We start from the raw sequence: 26,553 nt of genomic DNA on the forward strand, positions 1-26,553 counted from the left end.
TTCGACTCGAAGGTAGAACCTTTTGTGGTTCGACTCCGGCGGCACCACCGCCACACCCATTTTTGCCTAATAACAGCAGTGTAAGGCGCTGCTGTGTTTCGTTTAGAAGGGTGTGTAAGCTTAGTCCTGTGGAAGCGGCGCTGTGGCCGACCTCAGGTAGAAATATCTAATCCTATCTAATTACAGATGTCCATGGCCGGCAGTAGCCTTACCATCAGGTAATAAAGGTGGTAGAACCCTTTGTGGTTCAACTCCGGCGGCACCACCGCCACACCTATTTCTACCTAATAACAGCAGTGTTAGGCGCTGCTGTGTTCCGGTTTGAAGGGTGTGGTAAGGGAGACAGACTTTTCCGAGGCGTTCCAGCTTAGTCCTCAGGAGTAGCGGCGCATCTGTGGCCGACCTCAGGTAGGAATATCTAATCCTATCTGGGGTTGATTACAGATGTCCATGGGCGGCAGTAGCCACATCAGGTGGACTGCATGCTCGTCTGCTATTCTTATATTATAAAAAAAAAAAAAAAAAAAAAAAGGTGGACTGCATGCTCCTATATTATAAAAAAACAAAATGCTGTTGCGACGCGACTCGTTTCTATATTCACAGCGGACTAGCAGTTTGCCGCGGACTACAACTGAGATTACGATCAGGTGGTGTCGACGTGTTCCTTGGGAGCCGGTGCCAACACGTGCACCTGCCTCGCCTTGCCCGCGTGGTACACCTGCCCGGGGCTGAAGGGCTCCAGTCTTGGATGTGCTGATATATCTTTCTTTGGATCTGAAATATATTAATGTAGTTCTGAATTTAATTAAATATTTTTGACTAATGTTGGGGAAAGCCTACAATTGGGCTTGAGAAATACGCCACAAAAAAGCAGTGATAGCCTAGGGGTTAAGAAACTCTGCCTCCAGATTGAGGAGTCCGAGGTTCAAATCCCAGGTCTGAAACCTCTGATATTTCAAAGTTATGTGCGCATTAGCAATTAGTTATAACCTGCTTAAACGATGAGGGAAAACATCGTGAGCAAACCTATAAACCTGAGAAATTTGAAAAAAACTTTTGATAGGTATGTGAAATGACTTAAGCTGACTTCTCAAGTATAGAAGCCTACGAAATATAGATACTAAGTGGTCACACATCCACCTCCTGACGGCGCATGACATTACATAACTCCATAGGTCTGTAAGTATATTATGAACACACGTAAAAGGGATTGACACCAGAACTCTTAGCATAGTTCATCAGTATATTATGAATTTAATTACCTTTGGTATTAGCAGCAATGTACTTAGACAATCTGACAGACGGCAGCGGCAGGTAGCCCGCGATGAGCGGCATCACATCCAACGTCACGTTTTGGGGCTCGGCTGAGTTTGTTTCCATTGTTATTACTCCTGTGAATACCAAATTTACTAGTTAGTAGAAGTGTGATATTTGATTGTAACAGTAATACATTATATATCTCATATCCCTCTCTCTTATAAAAAATTGCACAACGCTGTTGTGTACTATAGACACTATAGCTGTTTAGTGAAAACTTTTGTTCCATATGGAGTTGCTTACAGATCCATCAAAAATATGTGTGGAACTTTACATTTTTTCTTATGTAGTAACTGTTATATGAAGAGGTATTTTACCAGCGGTACGTCCCAACACAGCCCACATAGTTTGATCTGCTAGCACTTCGTACATCAGTGATGTGTGTTCAGTTTCATTGACCTGAAAATATGAAATGTACCTGAAGTAATTATGGATACTTTTCGTTATGTTATATTAGGTCTAATATCATTCTCAATTAGTCTTTTGTGGCGACTTCTCGTTACTCGTCAAGAGATGGCGCCACGAGTATTCTGAATCACGCTATCGAAGTTTTCTTAATATCTCGTACATATCCGTAAAAGCTCCGAACTGAGACTATCGGAGCGTGGCCGCTCTCCGGGCGTGATAACCTAGCTCACGGGGAGATCTCCCTTTGCCAAACTTTATTTCTTTTTCTACTATAGTATTTTTATCAGAGCAAGGATTGTATGACACAAATATATAATACAACAATGTACTCCATAAATGTACGTATAGATTATTATTAATTGAACAAAATCTCGACTTGGCCACAGTAAAAATGTGTCATCAGTAAATTTCATAAAATATGTGAAAACCTTAACAATATTTCGTTGAGTTCAGGGACCTAAGGCTTACCTACTTGTGACATTTCAATCTAACAAATTTGTTTATTATAAAGGTCAACTCACCCTTTGCAAACTAAGCTGCAAACAGCAGACCTGCGACGCTCTGCAGAAGTCCGAACCCTTCGCCGGCTCCAACTTCGTCTTAATAACAAACAGGGTCGTATAGTCTTGTATATCGAAGGGACACGTGAAGGGTCTGGGCTCGTTGGACGTCACCGGGCAGTATTGGACTGTGAAGGTCGCTTTCATTGGTCCCGCCTTCACTAGTGGGTCCTTCAGGAGTTCCCACATGAACGACGCTGTTGTACCGTCTGATGCTACGACCTAAGGATTTATTATTATTAATATGGAGAATAAATAAATAAACAAATAAATAAAACAAAACGCTTTCTACACTCACAGACCTATACTAGGACTCACTGTATCATGGGTACTATGGACACACACAGAGACAAATACACAAACACTCAAACCACGAAACAGAAACTTAAATTCATCATTAAGATATCTGTCTGGCCAGGAGTCGAACCCGGGACCCTCTGCGCGTCAGACTGCTCCGCCACGCGGGAATTGTAGTGAATAAGGAAACTTATTTGAAAGGTGCTAGAATCATTTGTAGCGTGAAGTAGTTCTTTTGTTCGGCGGAAGAGTGTGGATGCCGGCCGATTTACTTGTGAGGTGACTATTTTACTCATCAGGAGTCGCAACATATCTGTAATAGGCTTCAAGTATTACGCCGGTTGTATATGAAGTTGGTTAAAGATGTCCATGGGCGGCAGCGACCACTTACCATGACTGCATGATCTTTTGCTAAAAATAATAATAAACAAATTTAGAACATTGTTGTTTTGTATGTGTTAATATAAAATAACATTATAGTTGATATGTGACAGAGATCAGAATTGTTTGGAGTGTCTTCAATTAAGTTATCGTGTTTTCTTCGTATAGGAGACCACTTATGACGAGACTTCTTGTGCACTAAACATAGCTACCATTGAATACAAAACATTAAATATTGTAATCTTACCATATCACCAGCATTCTCGGGGTTCAAATCCGATACAGTAGTGTTCCCATCACAGTCCAACTTAGCATCCGACAGTTTGAACTGTATGTAATGTGCCACCGTGGACTTGAGAGTGACGTGGATGAACTTCCGTATGTTCGATGTAAGGAGCCGCCACGACGCGATCATTGGCGGGGAGAAGTGGAGCGGTACTTCCATTACCGCTTCCCACCACGGACAGTTAAGCCACACCTGAGAAATAATAATAATTAATAACAATATTCACTAGAAATTGTAACTAATGACCTTAGTTGGCCTAATGGTTTCAGTTCGGAGCTTGTATACAGATGTAACTTGTAAGATGTTTAGAAAACTTGGATAGTAATTCAGTGTACTTGTGGCGCAATCTCTTGTAGAGTAGCGGAAAGTAGAAAAATTGGTTTAATATCAAAATTTTACTTATTAATGGGGCTCTAATCCAGTTTTAATAAAATCCCAAGGCATATTTTTCAAATTTTAACCAAAACCAGCACTATAATTAAGAAATTGAAAAATCATCGCGCCATCTAGCATGAAGGGTAAACATAAAAGTCAATGATAAGGGCAGATTTTTTGTAAATCTACTCACACTATGTTCCACACTCTTCTCCCTCCTAGCCTGTAAGCTAGCGAACAGTCTGAGCGGTACTTTGGTGGTGCTGAAGGGCTCCGTGGGCGGTATGGGGATGGTGAGCTCTCTGGACATCGGCGATTGCTCTTCCGCGAACCGGATCAGCAAACCCGTTGATGTCTTTAGTACTATTGTCGCGTTCTGGTTGTTGAAAATAAAATATATATATATATATTACTATTAAGTATCTTCTTTAAAAAGTAAAGAGAATCCATAAAATGCTCAATAAGCTTGACTGTTTTCTTTAATTTTTATGTAAAAAATTTCGACACTAATTCGAGTTGAAAATATCGACAGTAATTTTCCTAAATTTCGATTTTTCAAATTACTAGAGCTGTATAGCTGCAATAGCGAGAAGTGATTCCATTGGTAGAATTCAGCTTAACTTACCACCTTATCTATATTTTGTAGCAGCAATGTATTTTACATTTTTAACTACCTGTCAAGATTACCAAAACATCCAAGATTCTGTCTAAATTAGAATGCCTCATATAAATGTCTCCCTCCACTACGAGATCAGGGCTTCAAACTATTGTAAGAATGTGCGGAAACATGGCGGAAACGTGGCGTTAGTGCCTTCTTGAATTGAAACACGAAGGGTTTACCTTCAAAAATTATCATTACTCGCAATAAATATAAAAACAAGCACAAACCTCTTGAATACGCGAGCTGCCACTAGTCACAACCAGTTCCATATCGTGTTCCAAACCGGCCACCAGATCTTTCTTCGGCTCCACCTTATTTAGATACACATTCACACCTTGAGTCACCACTTGGTAGCCAACCTTCGTACTCATCAGCGCATTTGACAAAAACTCCAATTTCCCTTCAACTAGCAACGAAACTTGCCCTAGCTTGAACACACCACATTTATCCGCTATATAATCTAGGGATAAATCATTTAATCCCGGTTTTAACACAACATTATCACAAATCATTGACCACTCATAGTTATTCCTAACAGTGGCGGATGGTTTCCTGTATTTGCTGCTGTCTGATCGTTTGAGCGTAACTTTCGGGTTTTCGTTCTCCACTGTAGCCTTCTGTAAGCTCTTGTCTTCTTTGTAGTGCAGTTTGGACGTTATGTGCATTGGGTTTAATAATGGGTTCTTGGGTTTTAAGTCGTCTAATCTTATACTGTAACAGACAAAGAGTTATGTATGTTAAATTGATTTAATACTTGTAATAGGAACTATTGAAATTGTATTATATTATGGCAATGTTTCTTGAAAAGCTTTCAAAATAGTCCAATATAACAAAATACACTCCTAAGATACATTTTTGGTTTACGATATTATTATTATTAAGTCTACCATCGATACTTATTTGATTAATTAGTCAAATAAGATCTTGTTTATATAGAATAACAACTAAACTTAAAAAGTACTAATTTATTAATGATTTTTTTTTAATTGTGTACAGATACCTCATATACTCATCTGCTTAAATAAATATTACTAAATAGGAGTGTATTATTTTATTGTATATGGCTTCAAAATTTATGGAGATCTCTGTTCCCAGCTATAGACTACATAACAAATAAAAATGACTCACCTAGAAACTAGATTACTAGATTCATTTTCAGCCACATCAGCGGGCAACCTCTTCGGTGAATTAGTTTGAGTGCCTACACTACTGTTTACACTTAAATCAGTCTTATAACTTTTAACCGGCGTCCGTTTCTCTGTCTGTTTCTCCTCCTTGTATAACTCTATGCTTATTGCTGCTCGGGTACACATAACTTCTTTTGGGAGGTAGCTTTCGACCACCAAGTGGCATTGGACCTTGTTGTCAGTGATGTATATACCACGTTCGGACGGCACTAAAGTAACTGAGACTACTTTGAAGCAGTCATTGAGCTCAGTCAGCACAGACTCCTGTTTGTCAGCGAGACCAACTTTGATTGATTTCATCATCTCCTCGAAGTAGAAGTTCCTGACTAGTATCTCTAATTCGGCAGTACTCGCTATTCTTGCAGAGAGCTTTGTGTACCTGGAAAATAAATATGGATATTCAATAAAAATATTATTTTCACTCTAGTGGTCAAGATGAAGTTTTTTCATAAAATTGTAGTTGAAAAGGAGCATGTAGTCCATCGGATGGTCCTTACCACTGTCGCAAATCTGATATTTGTAATCAACCCCAGATAATATTAGACTCCGATCTTAGGTCGGTCACAGATGCTTTGCTACTGTTGAGGACTAAGTTGGATCACCACCAGCCAGCATGTATCCTTTTAAACCGGAACAAAGCAGCGCTAAACACTGTTATTAGGCACATATCGTCGTCCTTCCCAAGGTCACTGGCTGGGTAGTTCGCGCTCCCACTCTTTTTGCTCACATCCTCGGAATCCCCTTTTAGTCGCCGCTTAAGTCGTAGCCGTAAGCTGGTCCAGATGCTACAGCTACAGTACACCACTCACCTATCAACATCGTTCATCTTGTTAGCAGCGGCGACCAGCTCGAGCCGCGTCTGTGCGGCGAGGTCCCGCCAGCCCTGCTCCTCGTACGAGCGCAGCGCGTCCGTCAGGAACACCACCGCCTTGCCCGTCTCGCCCAGCTCCGAGTAGAAGGATGCTAAGTCGCGACCTATTTGACGGGCGAACCTGGAAAGATTATATAAACACATAATATATTGTAGGTCCATAATAATAATACAAATGCTTATAGGTTTCTTTTCTTCATTTTATAACATAATATACGGGAACTAGACAACACTTTAAAATCCCATTTTATAGCTTTTTGATACCAAATTTTATCTTGTATTTTTTTAATATTTCATAAGAATATTTTAAAAACTGTTTAATGTAGTCTCATAATATGAATATGCTAAGCTTAAAAACAGATGAAATAAGTGGCATGTGAGTGAAGGTTCCTTAATTTTTTAGAAGTGCCAAAGAGTAATAATTGTTATCCAACTAAAATGAGAGTTCAGGTGTATAAATTATTTTTATACAAAAATGTTTTTAATTCGTAATTAATGGTTTTGCATTTATAATCGTATACTTTATATTATACCTTTCATTTTAAGATAATGAAATTAAGTACTTAGCTATGCTAAGATTCATATACAGTAGGAAAAGATAAAGAAAATACAATGTTTGACAAAAATCATAATTCCATACCTTAATCTCCCAATATGCTTATACGTGCCCATCGCCAGCTCAGCCAGTTCCAGATAGTACTGCTGGAAACTGGTCTTGCTACAGAGCGCCTCCTTCAGTCGGTCTGTCGGCGTCTGCTGGTTGTTGGGCTCGCTGTCCCCCATGCCCGCTGACAGCATCACGACCAGGTGCAGTTGCTCTGATGTCGGGTCTGGAGAGCCTGGTAGTAAGCCGCATAGCTTGCCGAGTTCGTGAAGCTGTGGAGAAAACAATGTCATCTGCTATATGGCTTCTCATAGCAAAGAGGATAGTGATTCACAGATCTGTGTAGTGGGCACCTCATAAATAAATGTAACTATCTGTCCATTTGACATTCATTTCTCATTTAAAATTAACAAAATTTGTCTGGAATACACCAATTATACACAATATTAACCATACGTGGCAGCTATATCTTGTGGATCTTTTTTGATACAAATCTAACGAAAGACTGATAGATGGGCCAGCTGATGTTAAATAATTATCTATGGATATTTGAAAAACTAAAATATCAATACATCATTGGCTTTAAAAGACTACTACTTCTAAAACTTTCATATAAATTCATATTTCATTGCTTACTAAAAGAAAGTTCATTTTAAAACTACGTTCAGCAACTTTAGAAGCATTCTTGGGAACACTAATTTCGGTTTTAACTACCTTCAGCCAAAAGCCTTCATCGGCCAAACCTTCGGCTTTTATCAAAATTACGTCCAGAAATATTTCGATTTTACCCTCTTTTTTACTAACCTTATCCTTAGCATTGTGTAACAGCGGCGCTTGCATATTAGTGCACTGCTCCATCGCACTATTGGTTGCAGAGAGCCGCTCACACGCCCTTAGCGTCTCCGCACAGGCGAGGTGAGCCCAGCACGCCGCCGCGCCCTCCACCGAGTTCGCATTGAGCAGAGATAGTTCCACTAGAGTATTGTGGACTGTTGTTAGACAACGTGATGCTATCTGGAAGAGGTTTGTTGATGTTACAGTCGTAGCATTACGATTGTGTTGGAATACCCATTTTTACAAAGAAACAAAGACCCAGGCGAAACACATATACAAATTATTTGTTTGCCTACAACCGTGTCTTTTTATCTCGAACTCTCTATAGAGTTCAAGATAAAAGGAACTTTCTATGAGGCAACGCTGATGACTGAATCAAAATGTAATAATAGCTAGAAGATGAATTAAGGTTATGTAAGAATAAGATTCCATAGAAAATAGTGTAAAATTCTAAAAAATCAATCTTAAGTTTTAAATCGTTTAAAACACCAAAAAGAAACTGACGGAACTAACATAACTATAAAATATATAATATATTACTATTTTTATTATAAGTTTTTAGTACTTATTTCTTAACGTTAATTATTGTTTTTTTTTCTCATTCTCTGACGAATTTTAAGAGACGTAAGTAACATACTGCAGATTATAATTATCATTAAGAGTTTAATAAGTTCGTTATCCTATCTGCATTCCTATTTCGTCGGTTCTGAAAGAAAAGCGTGAGCCAAGTCGTTCAGCAGAAAAGACAGACCCCAAGTGACAAAAAAAATAATATCCCATTGCATAAAGCAAAAGATTCCGATTTGAAACAGAAAGTAGAACACTTATACAAGAAGGGATATGAATGCGACAGTGTTCTATGGTCCAAGATATCGCATAGAGACAGTTTGAGAAACTGGGTTATAGCGTGCAGAATTCATTTGTTTCAAGACGCTTCTTAGAAATAAGCGTGCTCCGGATCGCATTTCAGAGGCTTAACAAACGGGCTTTTGAATTGGCTTACTTCCATCACTTTGCTGTCCACGTCTGTATAGGGTTGTAGTTGAAAGGACGAAGCGTTTGTTGTTCGCTCAAAAATACGGGCGAATGCCTCGCTTGTTTCAAAATTCAATCCCTTCTGTAATATCAGATTAAAATTGAGGGTTTTGCTGTTGTTGAGAAAAAAGTACACCTATGTTTTCTATTATTTATTGAATGTTTATAGTTCTATTAAAGCTAAAATTACCAACTAATTGGCCACAAAGGAAGTATTCTTACATGTATATTTAAGATTCCTTTTATCTCTTATAGCTATTCTGAACCAATCATAGCCTATTTATATCATAGAATCATTAAATATCCTTAAATAAATTATCTCAGATCTGTTCGAGATGGTTTATGATACACGACGGCGATTGCGTACTATAACATAATCTAATAGGTAAATTGACTGTATAATGAGGTATAATTTCTGATGCGAAATCGTGACGCGTGCTGTACTGACACACTATACGTACTGATAACGTAACATACATGCATAATTCATGAAGTAAAACATGCTTCGTCTAGTAATTAACACAATTACATGTGTATTACTGAAATGTGGACACCTATTTTTAAGTATTTTATAAGTATCTGCACTTTTATATTTAAATTTAATTTGTTCAAAATTTATTTATGTTTATGTGTTCGTACACTCACTCACGTACACACATTTATCTTACTCACTTACTCACTGAGGCCACAAAAATCCTTAATTAAAAAAAAACTCAATTAGAAATTAAAATGCATACCTACCTACTACTAGCATTTAAATTTTTTATCATTTATTTATTTAACAAATTCTATAGTAAGATAATAATATGAACACTAAATATGTAAGTACTTTATCATAAACAATTGTCATATGTAACTACTGTTATTATCACAAATATGTAGAAAAAAAACCGAACAAACGAACGATTAATTACATACGACATTGCATTACACTTTGTAATTGGCAAACACAACTTTACAAATGGTTGGTCATGAAGAAAATAGCATAATGGATACATTATTCCACATCATTAATAACGGAAGATTAAAGTAACTGTACAGAATTACCGACGATATAACGCAAGTAGAAATAATGATTGTTAATTTGAGCAACTTGAAAAACTTCACTTTATTTTGCAATTTCGTTTTATGGTTGATAAGAAGGGTACATAAAGTTTTACCGCTTTTTGTTATAAATTTAGATTTAAAGTCGGTAATAAATAAGTTCGGTTAATAAATATTGTTTTTAGAATATTAGTCTAAAAACAATATTTATACATTTAAATTATACAATTAAAAATTCTAAAACAATGCTGATCGATTTTAGATAATATATAAATAAATATATACTTAATATCAATTTATACTTATACAATACTATAACCACGCTCACGGTAACAAACCTATTCATAAGTTAGCATAGCATATAGCATAAGTTGCCTTGTAAGTGTAATTTTGTAATTCCTTAAGATAATAAAGAATCTTTTAACCAAACCGAAGTTGAATAGTAGTAGCCTAGTAGTAATTGGTATCAGTATTATTTGACGTAAAAAATTAAATGCTTCATCCTATCTATGTCAGATCAATGAATAATTAGTATTAAGGGACCAAATGGTTGACCCCTATTGATAAATTGTACAGTCATTGACCTTAATTGGCTCCTGAAAAGGATGATAAAATTCGATGGGGAAATATTTATTAATAAACATACTATAGTATTACAGTGAATAAGTTACTATTAATATTATTAATAGTCGAAACAAATATATTTTGAATTGAGACATTATATTAGATGTATTATTAAAAAGAGATGTAGACACGGTGAATAAAATATTAGTAGTAAGTAGGCCATGAAGGCACAAATAAATATACTCCAATTTTCCCTAAAGATGTATATTATAAAAAAAAGTGTTAATAATCCTGTAAATGTATAAAAAAAATTACATAAACTATTTCTAAGTACATTCAAACTTTTACAATAAAGATTGCGTTAGGAATTTGGTACGATAAAAATAAGAACTACTCACCTCCCATGGTTTAAAGGTAAGTAGTAACATGGCACTTTGACGCTGGAAGAGATAGCTCCGGAAGTCTAACAATGATGCTTTCTTCTTAATAATCAGCTCTCGTAACTGTTGTGGTACCAGTGCAGTCAGTCTCACTGCCTGCCAGGAAGTGATCGGTTGTTTGAATGTTTCCAGCCATTTTGGACTCTCAGTCACGTTGGAGTTGAGCACAAATTGCGAGAATAATGCATCCAATTCATCATATTGGACTAGAGCTTCCTCGTACAAACCGAGCATTTCCAGTACAAATGCTAATTGTTCCTGAAATTAATACAACATTAATTTACACAAAAAGTTTAGCACCTTTGTCAATATATTTTACTGTTTATTTATTTATTTTTAGCAAGGAGCTTTTGTTCATCAATTAAAAGTTTCTCATATTTTTAACAATGAATCTGGTATAATTTTGACAACAACACTAACACAAGTATAAGGAAAAAAGTGACAGTCAATTATTTGTATTAGCAATTAAAGAATATTCAACCCATTATATTTATTTTGTATAATGCAGAGCTTGGGTAATATTAAAGCTACTATGTATAAAAAAAATGTGAGAAATTTTACCTGTAAAATAAAATATGTACAAAAATCCCATTCCGGATCATTACGCTTCTCCCTCTGCTCTCTCATATGTTCCTCAAATTTAATCAAGGCTTTGTTATACGCAACTAAAATGAAATGTCTTATTTTGGCGACAAGAGACCTCCATGACTCCGCACTCCTTGCTTCAGACTTGATGGGATTTATCACTGAAATGAACCTCTCCTCTGTTTGCTTTGCTGAGAAATCCCCTTTAATCTTATCCAGGACTGTTGTCCTTGGTAACAGCTTATTAGTTTTCCGGATGTCATAAGTCTCTACTAAAACAATCATCCAATCTGTGATTCCATTTTTCTCGAGTTGTTTCAGCCATGCTTCAATATCTTCTCTTAATGTTGTTTTATAGTATTCTATATCCTGTAATAAGTTGATTAAAGGAAGTAGGAAATAGGCATAATAAATAAAGATAAAGTAATACAAGTAATGAGGAAATAAAATAATATTAACGATACAAAATAATTAGAACATAACATTACTACAAAAGTAATGAAACATTCTAACAGGAATAAAAGAATAATAATAAAAGTAAATCAGTTACTAAAGTAAATAATGTATGTTACCATAAAAAGCCTACATTTCCTGTCTAATAAATTTATAGCTAAGGGAACTAACATGCAGCAACTCTATATAAGTTGCTCTCATGAATAATACAAAAATTATTATAGCAAGTGAACTTGGTATTACATTCCTATGTACAATGTATTTGTTCTTTATGCAATAAAGTAGCATTTATGTATATGCACTAGTTGTTTACTAGGCATAACAACCCAATTCCTATAAAAAATGTGTTATTTTGGTAAGCCTAATAAAATATATAAATTTTTATAGAAGTATCAAATCAACATACAGTAGTCCCAATGGTTAGTGGCAACTACCACCCATAGAGATTTATAATCAACCCTAGATAGGATAAGGGTACCACCTGAGGTCAGCTGATGCCTTGTTACCCCCGAACACTATGAATAAGTTGGAATGTTTTGTATAATAGTCTCTCCATATCAGTATTTGCTTTTTATGCAAAAGAGTTAGCATATGCATGTGCATCTAAGAATTAGTTCACATTATAATATGGTGTGTCAAATGGTAATTATGTCTGAATTTTAAAATATTACACTAAAAATAAATAAAAATTTCTGTTCTCTAAATTCCCAAAATCATAAAAACTATGGACATCGGGACTCAGAACAGAAATCTAATTATTTGATCCTATTTCACCCAGACTTAAAATTGGAAATCTCTGAGGTAAGATAAATGCTGTACCATATGGATAATTGAAATAGTCAGTATTAAGAAAATATAAATCAGTCTTACCACACAATCAGTCCAATACACATGAAATATGGGTCGCTTCAACAAGTTCAACTCAGACTGGACCTTATCTTTGTTGTACTTTATAAAGGACGCCTCCAAGTACACGAATTTCGTGATACGCCCATACGACCGTCTCCACTCGCACGAATCCTGAGGTATCGCTGCCACTAAGGGCGCCTCCAGCGTACAAAACAAATTCCAATCTCCGGCGCCTTAAAACAAATTTACAGTTACACGAGCCAAAAATGAAAATCATTAGCACACATATTAAAAAACCTACATGTCACTATCGGTTTATGTGTCATCCCTTCACGATCAGCTGGAGAGCTATCGACTCCCTTCATTTTTCATCATCAGCAAAATTCCTCACTTTTGAGTTCATGACACTACCGTATAATTACAAAATCCACCCACTTATTATTAATTAACTGTACATCACACAGGACCTACAAATACTACACTTCTATATCAAACAACGCAAAAACAAGTAAATATAATTATTTAAGACCCGTTTTGACTTAGAAAAAAACTGAAAACGAAATTTTGACAAAATATATTGCTGTCAATGTCAGCCACACGAAATAAAAATTAGTTTGCATACGTTTCGTTGTACACAAAGCAAATGAGATCTTGACATAAAATACATAACAACGTATTTTTAAATATTGTAGTAAATTATTAATTACAGTGACATTAATCGTTTATTGCATTTTAAAATAAATTTATTTTATTTCTAGATCTAATGAATATAATATTAGAACGTTAATTGAAACGCTGATCTAATGTTGCCTGTTTGTAACATGTATATAATAATACTCTATGCCTGTTTGCTATTCCAAAATAATGTATATTGCCTATTTCAGTTAGGTCAAGCGTGAGTTGATCTTATAATATAATACATTTAATTTTTAAAGTTTCCTTTATATTTATTAGGAAAACATTAACAGGATAAGGATTCTATTTAAAGATATGGTAACCTTATTTAAAAATACTCTAGTTGCGTCTAGAAGTAAATGTATCTCAATTTTCAGACAGTATTTTATGTCATGTTATAGCAAATAAAATCATTAAGATTTGTCGCAATCGCAACTCGCTTAAAAGATGAAACAGATCCGGAGACTCTCACCCGTCACCCGTGATAACTGTTCTAATTTTCCATAGAAAACTTAATTATTTGTGGAATAATTACTATTCCTGAAATTCTAATCAGGCAACCCTTATTAATTATTCAATTCTAGATTGCCTATGGTTTGCTAAAATGTCGTATTCTGTTTTGGTATCATCTCGCAATAAAGGAAATCAATTTTCATAATTTATACTAGTATTTATTGTAAAAAGTACAATACATTACATATGAAAATCGGGCGTAATATAGTTACAATCAGCAGGTAAATATACAAACCAGTTTTTATGGCGTTTCGAGGTCCTTTATAGATGACTATTTTATTTTATTTTCTAATGTTCTATGATTTCTATGAAATAAAATAAATTACTTTAAAATATGTACGGAAACATAATTATTTGAACAATTTGTGTCATTTGTGATATTGTTTATGTGATTGCAAGATTCGGGTGTAACATTAAATGTTAAGTACATAGTAATTATTCAATTGTTATAAATAGAATGTTTAGTTGTAGAAGAAAGTGAAACATTCGGAAATGCTTTTGTTAATATTTCGACATTCCATAACAATTTTGTTGACAACCCGCGTGGCGCAACGGTCATTATACCGGTCTGAAATGTGGAGGGTTCCAGGTTCGATCCTGTCTAGGCAATCATTCCAATTTAGATTTTTTTTTCAGTATCTGGATATAGGCTTTGTTGATCATAACCTACACGTAATTAAATAGGTCCGTTTGTTGATTTTTACTTCAACAAAAGAAAACAAATATAATTTGTTTATTTTAATTTTTTAGTCATGAACACCACAGCCCCGACATCAGCGGATGCCTGCCTGAGCATCGTGCACTCCCTGATGTGTCACCGGCAAGGTGGCGAGAGCGAGGGTTTCTCCAAACGCGCCATTGAGTCCCTGGTAAAGAAGTTGAAAGAGAAGAGGGATGAACTGGACTCCCTCATCACGGCTATAACCACAAATGGGGCACATCCAAGCAAATGTGTCACTATACAAAGGACTCTTGATGGGCGATTGCAGGTTTTTAACTCTATATTTCTTCTTGATTTAATAAATGACAATTTAATGAAATTAAGGTTTTGGATTTTAAATATTGAACTGCTAATAAGAAAATTTTATTGCAATTTATTAACACCATTAATTTCAATTTTATAAACTACCAATAAGAATCTATAATAACCATAGAAGTGTAATCTGATTAACATATTATTATGGAGACATGAAATATATCATTTGTATGTAATTAATTCATATTCTTATAGTAACTTACATTTTTAATTGTCCCACTGTACAAGATATAAATCTCATTACTAGACAAAACAATGGAAAGAATTGTCCAATTTTTTTTAGGTTGCAGGCAGAAAAGGCTTTCCACATGTTATCTATGCTCGCATTTGGCGTTGGCCCGATCTCCACAAGAATGAGTTGAAACATGTTAAATTCTGTCAGTTTGCCTTTGACCTTAAATGTGACTCAGTGTGTGTTAATCCTTACCATTATGAGAGAGTTGTATCACCCGGCATCGGTGAGTATTATTACCAGTCTAGAATTTAAAAATACCATAAATTTTTAACCTTTTGTTAAACAAGTTTAACAATTGTCTAGCCGTGCCTTTGTTCACGTAAATATTGTATAGGTTGTCACCCTTAGATCTAGGGGGTATTTCCGTTACTATTTGTAATAATGTGAGTATTTTTTGTTATGGTCTGTTACATATAAACATTGCAGATCTCTCAGGACTCACACTTCAGTCGGGGCCAAGTAGGTTAGTGAAAGACGAGTACACGGCTGGTTTAAGTGGTAACGGAATGGATATGGATACCGGGGAGCTCTCGACAATCCAGCACCACGCCACGAGTCCCAGGCACCACCACTCCACCATACCTCACCATCATCAACAATTCCAAACTACGAATATAATTCTCAATCAAGGACAAAGTAAGATTTCCCAAATATGTGCCTATTTTTTTATTTGTTTTGTTTTTCGATGTGTTTCTGTTTATTTTGCGAGGCATGTTAATTTTATTTTGCATTTTCCGTGTCAATAGCGCCAGAGAGCGTTGCGAACATGTTTTCTCCTCACGGGCCGCGGCTACCGATACGTCCTCCGGGAGCGCCCCCGCAGCTAGCACCGCCACAAATGGGACACTCGCCGGGTGCTCAAATGATGCCAAGCCATCCGAACAGCCAGATGTCTAACCCTCAGATGGGTCCGGGTACGCCACAGATGGGTCCAGGGACCCCCCAGATGGGGCCGGGCACGCCACAGATGGGACCCGGAACGCCTCAAATGGGGCCGGGCACGCCGCAAATGGGAACGAATGTGCCACAGATGGCGTCGCCGAGAATGGCGTCTGCGCCGACCCAAATGTCTCCCGGAACACCCCAAATGCCGAACATCAGTCAGGGGATGTCAATACCGAGCCCGCAACAGCATATGGTAATGGCTCAGCAAAGGGCCATAGCTCCTAAGCTGGAACCGCCCGATACGATGGATGCGAGAGCGATGTGGCTGCCTAAAAGAATGAATCATTGTAAGCTTTGATATTTATTTTGCACTTTAGTTCTTTTACAGTGTTCACTTATTTTTTTGCATGTTTGTTGTGGAATTTTGTAATTGTTACGAAGTATCTAGAGTGCTATTGACTATAATAATATTCCAGCTGCATTGCCAGTGAGCATGTCCCCCGGAGGCACCACCCCACTGATTGATGGCACCACCACCACTTTCTTTACGACAGAGCAGACAACTACCGATACCCAGTTGACACAAACATTACCAGGTAAACCTACTTTTAGATTATTATAGCAGTAGCGACTTATAATCTAAAAAGACAGCTTAATGTTACCATTTCAGGTGACCTCATTAAAAGAATTATATCAGAATTACTGACTAATGCTAATTGTATGTAATGAGTAATAACTGTATTCTTTGTTTCTTGACTGTTTAAATTGAAGAAATGGTGTGATAACTCAAAGTTATGAGACTTTCTTTAGGTGACCTTCGGATATTACAACAAATTTTATTATGATAAGATTGATAAAGTTATGAGACTTTCTTTAGGTGTCCTTCGGATTCGAATTTTATAAAGATAAGATAAGATTTATGTTATAACTATACATAAGATAAGGTTACAAAAATGTAGGTTTATATTATGTTCGTAAATTGATAAAGGGTTACCCAGAGAATCATGTCAGAATCTGGATGTACGGAGCGCAAAGCGTATAGAAGAGTAAATTTTATGTACAAACCACTAATTATTTATAATTTTGTCAAACTATTAGTCTACTAAAGTAAAAAAAATCTTACAGACATTTTTTGAAAAGTGACTGAAAGTAATTGACAAAAGGGATATTTTGAAAAACATTTTAGTGTTTCGTAAATATTACAGATGCTATGCTATACTTTGATTTTATGAGTATGATCCTTAAAAATGTTTTCTTATTGGACACGAAACAATACAAATGATGCATCATCCAATTGCAATTCTCTGCTTATGTATGTTATATAAACAACATGCCCGACATATGCAGCGACTGAAATATGCATGATCAATGAAAAAGTACTAAAATATATAATAACGCTATAAATTTAGTGTTTTATACATTGTTATATGCAAACATGTTGTATGTTGCACATAAACTCATATTTAATTATACAATATGAGATATTGGGTTGCAATAAAATTTATATCAGGATTAACTGATTATGTATTTATGTAAAAGTGTTATAAAATGTGAATAATCTTTATAATACCATTTAATTTCTTGGGCTTACCATAGTAGTAAATGAAAGTAATATTGTGATGATATGATTTAAATATATAGGTTGACTTATGTAGCTGAATTTTATGTACGTATTTCATTAGAAAAAAGAATGTTTAATTAATGTTAAAGCTAAATTATCAGGAAAAAGCACCCTGATGACAAGATGAAAACTCATCAATCTAAAAAAATTAAATCAGCCAAACAAAAAACCAAAACTGACCTTAGTAAACAAAAAAAAATAAAAATAAAGATGAGAGGTGTCAAGGGACACCCGGATGGAACGAAGTTATACTATAATTTTGACTATAATATTAATATAAGTATTGTCATTATGTTTTATTATTTATTATGTACAAAAAACTGGCTTGCTTTCTGTGAGACAACTGTAGCAAAAAGTGTCGTTACAACTTTTGGTTTTAATTTTTTCCGTCCATCCCCCTTTCGCAACGCGCGATAAGGAACTTCGTTCCAATAATTTATCTGTTATATCTTAACCTATTTATATAATGATGATGTTTATTTGGTTTACAGTGGGAACAGCAGCCGTGGCGGCGGTGTCGGCGGTCCCGACGGCGACGTCGGTGGCGGCCGTGACGGAGGTGCAACAGAACGGGTTCGCGACGAGTGGCAGCCCCGCCCCGCAACAGAGCCCGTTGCCGCACCGCACACAGCATCAGCAAGGTGATTTTTTTTAAGAAGTATCTGGTAATATTGTTTTTATCACCATCATCAACCTATTATTGTCCTATTGCTGGGCACGGGTCTCTCAGTATGAGAAGGTTTAGGCCATAGTCCACCGCGCTAGCCAAGTGCGTATTGGTAGACTTCACATACCTTTGAATTTTTTTTTATGAAATGTCTCAGGTATACAGGTTTCTTCACGATGTTTTCCTTCATCGTTTAAGCAAGTGATAATTAATTTGTAATTTGTATGTAATACCCAATTTGTGTTTCTTTAAAAAATCAGAGGCCTGGGATTTGAACCTCGGCCTCTAGTATTCTGTCGTAACTGAAAGGAAAGAAAGTTGTAAGTACATTTTTTCGTACACAAGCAATGATCTCAATTTAATTAAAAACTGATTTACCAAAATTGTTTTGAGTTTTCTACTTTGACAACTGCAGTGTTGAGTTTGTATAAAAAACAATCACAAAAATTAAAACGAAAGAAGATGTCCCACTCCGTGGCCTATCTGATCTGGCTTTCAGACAGAGGGTCTTAGAGGATCGAAATAATCTTGTTTACCTGGACACAAGGGTAATTCAAAAAGTGAAAATATAATTTTGTTCCCAGGTACATGGACAGGAAACAACACGCTAACGTACACACAGAGCCTGGCGCCGCCGCCCGCAGCGCCGCCTGTCGATGCGCCGGCGCATCATCATCATTACTGTAAGTTACTTACAAATTTGTATTCTTCTCTTTCGTTTTCTCTTCCTTTCTCTCTTTCTATTATTTCCTAAAGGTGACTGTTTTATTAAGGTGTTCTAAATATAGCTGTAACTGTTTTTATATGCTGGGCGATCTTACATTTACGGGTGGTTTGACGCATACTTCAACATGCTGCACCAATGCGGATTTTTGCAGTTCTATTTCTACCTGACTATAATTAATGGCTATTTACAGATTTTTATGGCAATTATCATCCAATATGTTATAAAAAAACTCATATAAGGAATTAAAGATTTCTTACACAACATTTCGGAATGTAAACATTAAACTTGTCAAAAAAATCAAACTTACAAACGGACGGAACAAAAAATAAATATTCTCCATAAATTCTTTCAATTCAATTTTTGTATATAATTTCAAGTCCTTGTATATAATATTCAATAAAAATTAAAGCCACTAAACCACAGAAGGTCCGTGTATTAAACCTTGTATAGTCCGCGCCAAACTGCTAGTCCGCTCTGAAGTTGTTGCGAGTTTCGAAGGTGGTAGAACCCTTTGTGGTTCGACGCCGGCGGCACCACCGCCACACCTATTTCTACCTAATAACAGCAGTGTTAGGCGCTGCTGTGTTCCGGTTTGAAGGGTGTGGTAAAGGCGTTGCAGATATAGGACTAGCAGACGAGCATGCAGTCCATCTGATTGTAAGTGGCTACTATCGCCCATGGACATCTGTAATCAACCCCAGATAAGATTAGATATATCTACCTGAGGACGGCCACAGATGCGCCGCTACCCCTGAGGACTAAGCTGGAACGCCTCGGAAAAGTATGTCTCCTCCTGAACATACCAATCTTCTTTCAGACAACGGCAACCCAGGTGGTCTGCTGTCGAGTCAGCCAGCGCCCGAGTACTGGTGCTCGGTGGCGTACTTCGAGCTGGACACGCAGGTCGGCGAGACGTTCAAGGTGCCGTCCAGCCGGCCCAATGTCACTGTGAGTTCGTGTAACGTATTGAGCTTTGGTTATTTTCTTTTTGTTTTTTTTTTTCTTTAGGATTTTATGTAGAAAGTAGTTGTGCCCCGCGGTCTTACCCGCCTTAAAAAGTAATTCTAATGCGGGTGAAACCGCGGGGCACAACTAGTTCTAAAATATAAGTAGTCTAAGTTACTTCTTATTACCTCAGCTATCTGCCAATAAAAGTCCCGTCAAAATCGGTCCAGCCATTTCAGAGATTAGCCAGAACAAACAGACAGACAAAAATTGTAAAAAATGTTATTTTGGAGTATGTACCGAATGTATATTCATATGCATGTAGTAAAAAGCGGTTATTTTATTATTAAAAACAGACACTCCAATTTTTATTATAATTAATTGATTTAAACTAAACAATTAATAACTTATTTAGTAGTTATTAATAGTTCGCATTTGTTGTAATTTGCTCCATTTTGAAATATTCACGTGGACATAATGATAGTAGAATAGACATAGATAAAGATATAGTTTGAACTAAATATATTAGTACAATATTTGTAACCTGGAATGAATTTATCTTAAAGTAGTTCAGTCTACTTCAGAAGGTAATGTTTTTGGAGCGTCCTTTTTTTTCGTATATTCTTTTAACATATGAGTTGTCTAGTCATATTTTGGTATCATGCAAATAGATGAAGGAACCAATTAAACTCCTAATTTGCATCGTTTTATATAGAATTTTCCATTCTTAAATAATTTAGTGCATATTCAATCTTTTTTACTTGTTAAAGGTTACCGTATATTTCTTTTAGGTGGATGGCTACGTAGACCCGTCTGGCGGCAACAGGTTCTGCTTAGGAGCTCTAAGTAATGTTCATAGAACGGAACAGAGCGAACGTGCGAGGTAATCTATGTTTATTTAATAACAATAGCAAATAATTATGAAGTATAACATATGAAAGGAGATCATTACTGTTTTTTGATATTCTTATAATTCAACAACCAAGTTCTGCTCAATTTATATATTTGTCGTGTCCATTTGATGTCCTAATCGTGCTTTCTGCGACATATTCATCTATCTCAATCAAAATATATTTTTTACATTAATTGTTTATCTTGCATTAAATAGTTTTTTTTTTAATCTTTGCTTGGTCTTTCAACGTTTTTTTTCTTTATTTTTTTTTTCAATTATTGATGTCGCAAAGAAAAATGTAGCTAAATGTCTAACTGAATTTTATTCATAATCCTTTTCTTTCATTATCATCAGGCTACACATAGGCAAGGGTGTGCAGCTGGACCTGCGCGGCGAGGGCGACGTGTGGCTGCGGTGCTTGTCGGATCATTCGGTGTTCGTGCAGTCGTACTATCTCGACCGCGAGGCGGGCCGCGCGCCCGGCGATGCGGTGCACAAGATATACCCCTCAGCTTGTATCAAGGTACGGATTTGTTGATGTATGTACAATAATAATTATGCCCGACAGTAATATTTGCGTCATAATATCTTGAATGTTGTAGGTGAGAAATTTTGTAATGGGTAAATTATAATAGAAATTAATTGACTTTAGTTTTAGCTGTGCTCAGTGTTGCGTGCTGGTTTATCTAGATGTATAATTTTACTTAAAAAACTTCTACATATTCGATATAAATATGCGATATTTCAAGATTTATCGAAGTCCGCTATCAAAAATCGGTGCTTTGTAAACTTCGCTGTCTTTAATATTAATATGCAAATTTGCAATCTTCAATTTTAATAGTGTCAGTGTAATGTGCTATCGAGACCCCTATTCGGTCTTTTGTAAGTGTACGTGATTGTACACTTACAAACGACTGTAGTATAGTATTATCGCTCCTCGCTACCTTCCTCCATTCTCAAAATTTAAATTCGGTCAATTCGGTCGGTTCGGGTGTCTTACGTCTTCTCCCCTTTTACCTCATTCCTCAAATGTAAGTTGGTAATTTTATAGTAAATGTTACCGCGGCAGTGTGTGTAATGTTGCATTGTCCCCGTGCAGGTGTTCGACCTGCGGCAGTGCCACCGGCAGATGCAGACGCAGGCGGCGACGGCGCAGGCGGCCGCGGCCGCGCAGGCCGCCGCCGTCGCCGGACACATCCAGCCCGCGCACCCCGGCATGAACAAGTGTATGTAACTCTGGTATACTTTCCTAAAGGAAGTTGTTTTCTTTTTTTTTTGAAAATTCATAATGTTTTAGTATAATATAGTGATATAAATTTCAACCTCATGTTGAAGAGTCCCTATGGGCCATGGTGATTATTACTTTGTAATACGCACATAACATTTAAAATCAGTGGTTGAGGAATTAAAATTTAAGTGAATTTCATAATCACATGCTTAAACAGTAAAGGAAAATATCGTAAAGAAATCTACGCGTCTGAGAGTTTTGTAAAAAAGGTTTTAAATGGTGTGTAAAATCAATTGACCACCATTATCAACATAGATAACTAACGCCCGTTATTACAAGTAATAAATCAATTTTACATACCTAAAATCAGTGTCCAGTACGTAGGAATTGTCATATATTGATTTTTCGTAAACAAATCTTTAGATAGGTTGATTATTAATTATGAGCATAAATGATCTTAGAATGACATAGGAGTCTACACACTTGGCTGCAGTTTTGTGATTGATTGAGCAGAGTAGATGGACTTCGCGTATACTATAGACGATTTTTTTGTAATATTTATTACTAACGCACAAATAAAACATCCCCATCGTTCCTAACAAATTACGTTCCTAACTAATTCCAGGTTTAACAGCAGCGGCGGGTATTGGGGTGGATGATCTTCGAAGGTTGTGCATCGTGAGACTGTCATTCGTGAAGGGCTGGGGGCCGGACTACCCTCGCACCTCCATTAAGGAAACTCCCTGTTGGGTGGAGGTTCATCTGCACAGGTATAGGAATTAACAGTTTTTGATTTTCAACTTTATTGTCTTTAGATGTGGTTTCCAAAAACATACAATCTGGTGAAATGAAAATTTTAATTATGTTAAATAAGTATTAATGAGTGTAAGATTGTATGGAGAGTTGTCGTGTTAGAAATGAAATATCACTTGCTTTACTGGCAAGGAAAAATATATATTGATAAAAATAACGTAAAATAAAGATAATATGGTCAAAATTGTAAATAATTATCAATTGGCAGACTATTTTGTATTTTTCCATTGTTTAAAAATTAGATTGTCTTACTTAGGCTTATCAATATGTTATATAATATTCTTAAATTGATGCCATATTCTACGCTACACCCATAACAGCATTTCTGTAATCTGTACTTAGGTTGCATCATGTGAATTATAAAAAAATATATGGAAGTTGTATTATACTACAATATATAACTATTCCAGGGCACTCCAGCTGCTGGACGAGGTGTTGCACACGATGCCCATCGACGGTCCGCGCTCTAACATCGAGTAGGAGTTGATCGGCTTCTTTTGAGGCCTTCGCGACCGCCGCGACGCACGCGCTCGCAGCGGCCGCGCCACCGGGAGACACGTTACGCTAAAATATTACTTAAAAGATATAAAAGATAACATAAAAGATATAAAAGAAAACATGAAAGATATAAAAGATAACATAAAAGATATAAAACATAGACAGAGAAAGATAGGGACTTGATTTTTTTGCGTTTTTTTTGCATACTATGCTATGACGCATTAAATAAGCGACCGTAAATGTTTTTATGTTCAAATATTGCTTAATTAAATGTTATTAGGCTCATGTCTAATAGGCGTCAAGGAATGCCGATTCGTTTTGAAAATATTACCTAACTTATACACTTAATTACGTATACACGTAGGTCAAAAATAAAAAAAATATCAACTCGGCAAAACATACATTTCTGACATATATGAATTTTTCCAATTTCAAATATCTATCCTTAATGGATTTTATGTATAGCGTCTGCGCTGTGCCAATTTGTATTTAAAACAAATATCTGTCGCTAAATATTGTATTCGATATTTTGTCACATAACTTGAAATCAAAAACATTTATCATTATGGTTCACATATTAATTAAAGGCTTTATAATTCGCTGTAGGTTAGGTTTTCGTATAAAAGCAATATTAGGAGTATAAGTTTTTTACAATTGACTGACGTAATTGAATTGATAGCTATACATACTGCTTAAATTATTACTATCGGTGGTAAAAAAGAAACAAATAAGATGTTATAATCATCTGACAGCAAAATTACGCCCGTTATTGATAATTAATCTGTCCAATTTCTACTCAAATATCAATAATACTTACTATCTTTTTAAACGAAGATTAACCCAAAAAAAACAAATGTGAACTAATTTGAGAAACTGTCAGATGTGGTTCTTTGGTAGGGAAAAATCTTAGAGGTCAAAAATGGGCCGAATTGCTTCGGGAAAAGGATGGTACGGCCGTGCCGCTTCTTTTGGCTCGACTTGGCGGAGGCACTGCCGTGCCTCCAGATAGATTGATTACCAAAAACACACGTCAATAACGATTTCAAAGTAAGAGATGAATAAATATAGTTCAAAAAACTAAAAAAAAACGTTTTTATGATAAAAACTAAATCAACTAAAAAGTAGAAAAGTATTCTATTTCATTATTTCATACATGCAGGGTAAGATAAGGGATGTATGTTGATCTCTTTCTACTGAAAAACGGAGTTACTCACTGACAAACATACAAGTGAAGCTAATATAAAGCGTGTAGAAATGATGTTATCCTAAAACACGGTCGGTTTGAAAGATTCTAAGGAGAACTTATACTCTAGGAAACTATTTTAGCATGAAACTAGTTGGTTAATGATCAATTACTTAACGTCCTAACCTAACGTTTATAGTTGCAGTACAAACTTAAGATTAAGTCACAAAATGGAATCCTATTAGATTTTGTACGGTTATACATTCATCATCCAGTTAAGTACAAATTATTGCTATTGGTAACATTCGTTTTTGAAGGTAAAAAAACCTTGGCATTTTTCGGGTGGCACTTTGGTCTGTCGCGATGATCACAAGTGGCATTGGATAGCGATCGCTTTCTATGTTATATACGTCACGTATATAGTCACACTGTTTACATACATATGCTGTCTTTTTAGTACCGATTGAAGATTAAAGAGATTCAAATCAATTAGTGCAATATTTTTTGAGAAAACGTAAAAACAATGTTATATATCTAATTGACCACGTATTGTGATTGTTGCGATCTGACAGTTTGTGGGTGGGGACAGTGGGGTTGTTCTAATAAACGCGATTGTTAAATCTATAAGCGCCTTTAAAATCTAACCTAATAAATTTTCTCTTTATGCATTCAGACTAATACACGTAAGTGATGCCGTTTAAAATCAAAGACTTACTGACAAGTCGTCATAGTTATATGAAATTCATAACTATATGAATATAACTGAAACGTGTCTCCCAACGTGGTGCGGCGACTGTGAATCTCCGGACGCAATGTGCAAGTTTGTTTGTGTAGTGACGGACCCGGTATGGAGAGTACGGTGGGGTGAAGTGTCGGATTGTTTAGAGTGGTTATCGGCGCGGTAAGTTTAGTGTTGCCATTTTAATAGCATTTATGTTCGTTGAAAATATTGTGATTATTTCTATTTTTTTATTTTATTATCACTCTTTCGATGTTATGTCTTCCAAAATTTTCTTTTCGTCTTCCGTTCGCTAAATTGTTATTGTTTTTTCGAGATCTCGATTTTGTAGTATTTGGCAAGTGCGGTGGTGTTGAAAGACTTGAAGTGAGGTAATAAGAATTGTTTTGAAAGTTTTTTAAACAAACGTTGCACATTATTAAGAAGCGCATCGCTTGCGTTTAAAAAAGGTGAACTATCAATTTATGTCTTGTGTCTATTCTTACTAAGTAGTACAGTAATATAAGTTATAGGTATAACAGTATTGAGATGGAACAAACTAAAGAGCATATAGGAGGGATCTCAGTAAATATTTTCACAAATCCTAAATGAAACAAAGTTAATATAATTAAGATAAGTTACATCTACATTATATTCGACTACACTTGTCAACTGTTGTTGCTCAAATGAGTCTGTGGGACTAAGTTTGTCGAGTTGTGTTATTGTAAAGAAAGATATACGAATTTTAATAACAGCGATACCAAAATAAGGCATTTTATATAAACACTAATGTAGATTAAAATACGACAAGACATAATTATGGTTCAACTTGAAAGAAGCCAAATCGTATTAGCTTTGGAACTAGGCGTAAGCTAATATATCGCGTTATTTAAGCACCTAGTTATGGTTATATAGTAATTTATAATTATTAGCTGTTGTGCTCGCAAGGCAGTTACTTTTGATTGAGTAACGTAATAACAGGAGATATCATCATTAGTGATTCTCCCAAAAATGTGAGAAATTCAGAATACATATATTTTTCGATAATGACAAATTCAAGATGAAGATTCAAAACAAAGTCAATTTATTTAAAATATGAAGTCAAATATACTGCCATTTTTAGCTTATATGATTATTTTTATGATACCAAAGTACAAAACCATAAT

General features: G+C 35.8%; 2 protein-coding genes across 3 annotated transcripts; one reads left to right on the forward strand and one right to left on the reverse strand.

Annotated features, from left to right (window-relative positions):
• Positions 1–563: 563 nt before the first annotated feature.
• On the reverse strand, positions 564–13,338 carry SIDL (SIDL trafficking protein particle complex subunit 10). Of its 2 annotated transcripts, XM_073077186.1 has the most exons (16): positions 13,053–13,338; positions 12,773–12,984; positions 11,426–11,818; positions 10,823–11,122; positions 8,785–8,898; positions 7,752–7,961; positions 6,984–7,219; positions 6,282–6,464; positions 5,414–5,851; positions 4,513–4,996; positions 3,818–4,000; positions 3,211–3,441; positions 2,247–2,507; positions 1,635–1,716; positions 1,263–1,391; positions 564–774 (listed from the first exon to the last, which is right to left on the reverse strand). In XM_073077186.1, exons 1-16 carry the CDS (start codon positions 13,114–13,116, stop codon positions 644–646), a joined length of 3,651 nt encoding a protein of 1,216 aa, XP_072933287.1. In that variant the 5' UTR covers positions 13,117–13,338; the 3' UTR covers positions 564–643. The 2 variants fall into 2 exon arrangements, with proteins under 2 accessions (XP_072933287.1, XP_072933288.1); XM_073077187.1 differs by lacking the exon at positions 8,785–8,898.
• A 659-nt stretch (positions 13,339–13,997) lies between these two features.
• Positions 13,998–24,388, forward strand: Med (Smad/Smad4 homolog Medea). The gene is made up of 14 exons (XM_073077205.1): positions 13,998–14,160; positions 14,690–14,928; positions 15,259–15,433; positions 15,637–15,846; positions 15,957–16,442; positions 16,572–16,691; positions 18,208–18,357; positions 18,968–19,066; positions 19,928–20,058; positions 20,847–20,938; positions 21,302–21,470; positions 22,047–22,173; positions 22,801–22,945; positions 23,399–24,388. Exons 2-14 carry the CDS (start codon positions 14,692–14,694, stop codon positions 23,466–23,468), a joined length of 2,211 nt encoding a protein of 736 aa, XP_072933306.1. The 5' UTR covers positions 13,998–14,160; positions 14,690–14,691; the 3' UTR covers positions 23,469–24,388.
• Positions 24,389–26,553: the final 2,165 nt, after the last annotated feature.

The sequence above is a fragment of the Epargyreus clarus genome, unplaced genomic scaffold (assembly GCF_041222505.1).
Source record: "Epargyreus clarus isolate Ecla_fem2 unplaced genomic scaffold, WU_Ecla_fem_2.2 ptg000010l, whole genome shotgun sequence".
Lineage (NCBI taxonomy): Eukaryota > Metazoa > Arthropoda > Insecta > Lepidoptera > Hesperiidae > Epargyreus > Epargyreus clarus.

Bases quoted from the DNA above. Each gene is read 5' to 3' on its own strand.
- SIDL (XM_073077186.1), bottom strand. From the start codon at position 13,116: ATGAAGGGAGTCGATAGCTCTCCAGCTGATCGTGAAGGGATGACACAT. The intron at 11,819-12,772 runs GTAAGACTGATT...AACTTATTACAG, and splicing joins TGTATTGGACTGATTGTGTG to GATATAGAATACTATAAAAC. The intron at 1,717-2,246 runs GTGAGTTGACCT...TCATATTTTCAG, and splicing joins TGCAGCTTAGTTTGCAAAGG to GTCAATGAAACTGAACACAC.
- Med (XM_073077205.1), top strand. From the start codon at position 14,692: ATGAACACCACAGCCCCGACATCAGCGGATGCCTGCCTGAGCATCGTG. The intron at 16,692-18,207 runs GTAAACCTACTT...TTTGGTTTACAG, and splicing joins GTTGACACAAACATTACCAG to TGGGAACAGCAGCCGTGGCG. The intron at 18,358-18,967 runs GTGATTTTTTTT...TTTTGTTCCCAG, and splicing joins CCGCACACAGCATCAGCAAG to GTACATGGACAGGAAACAAC.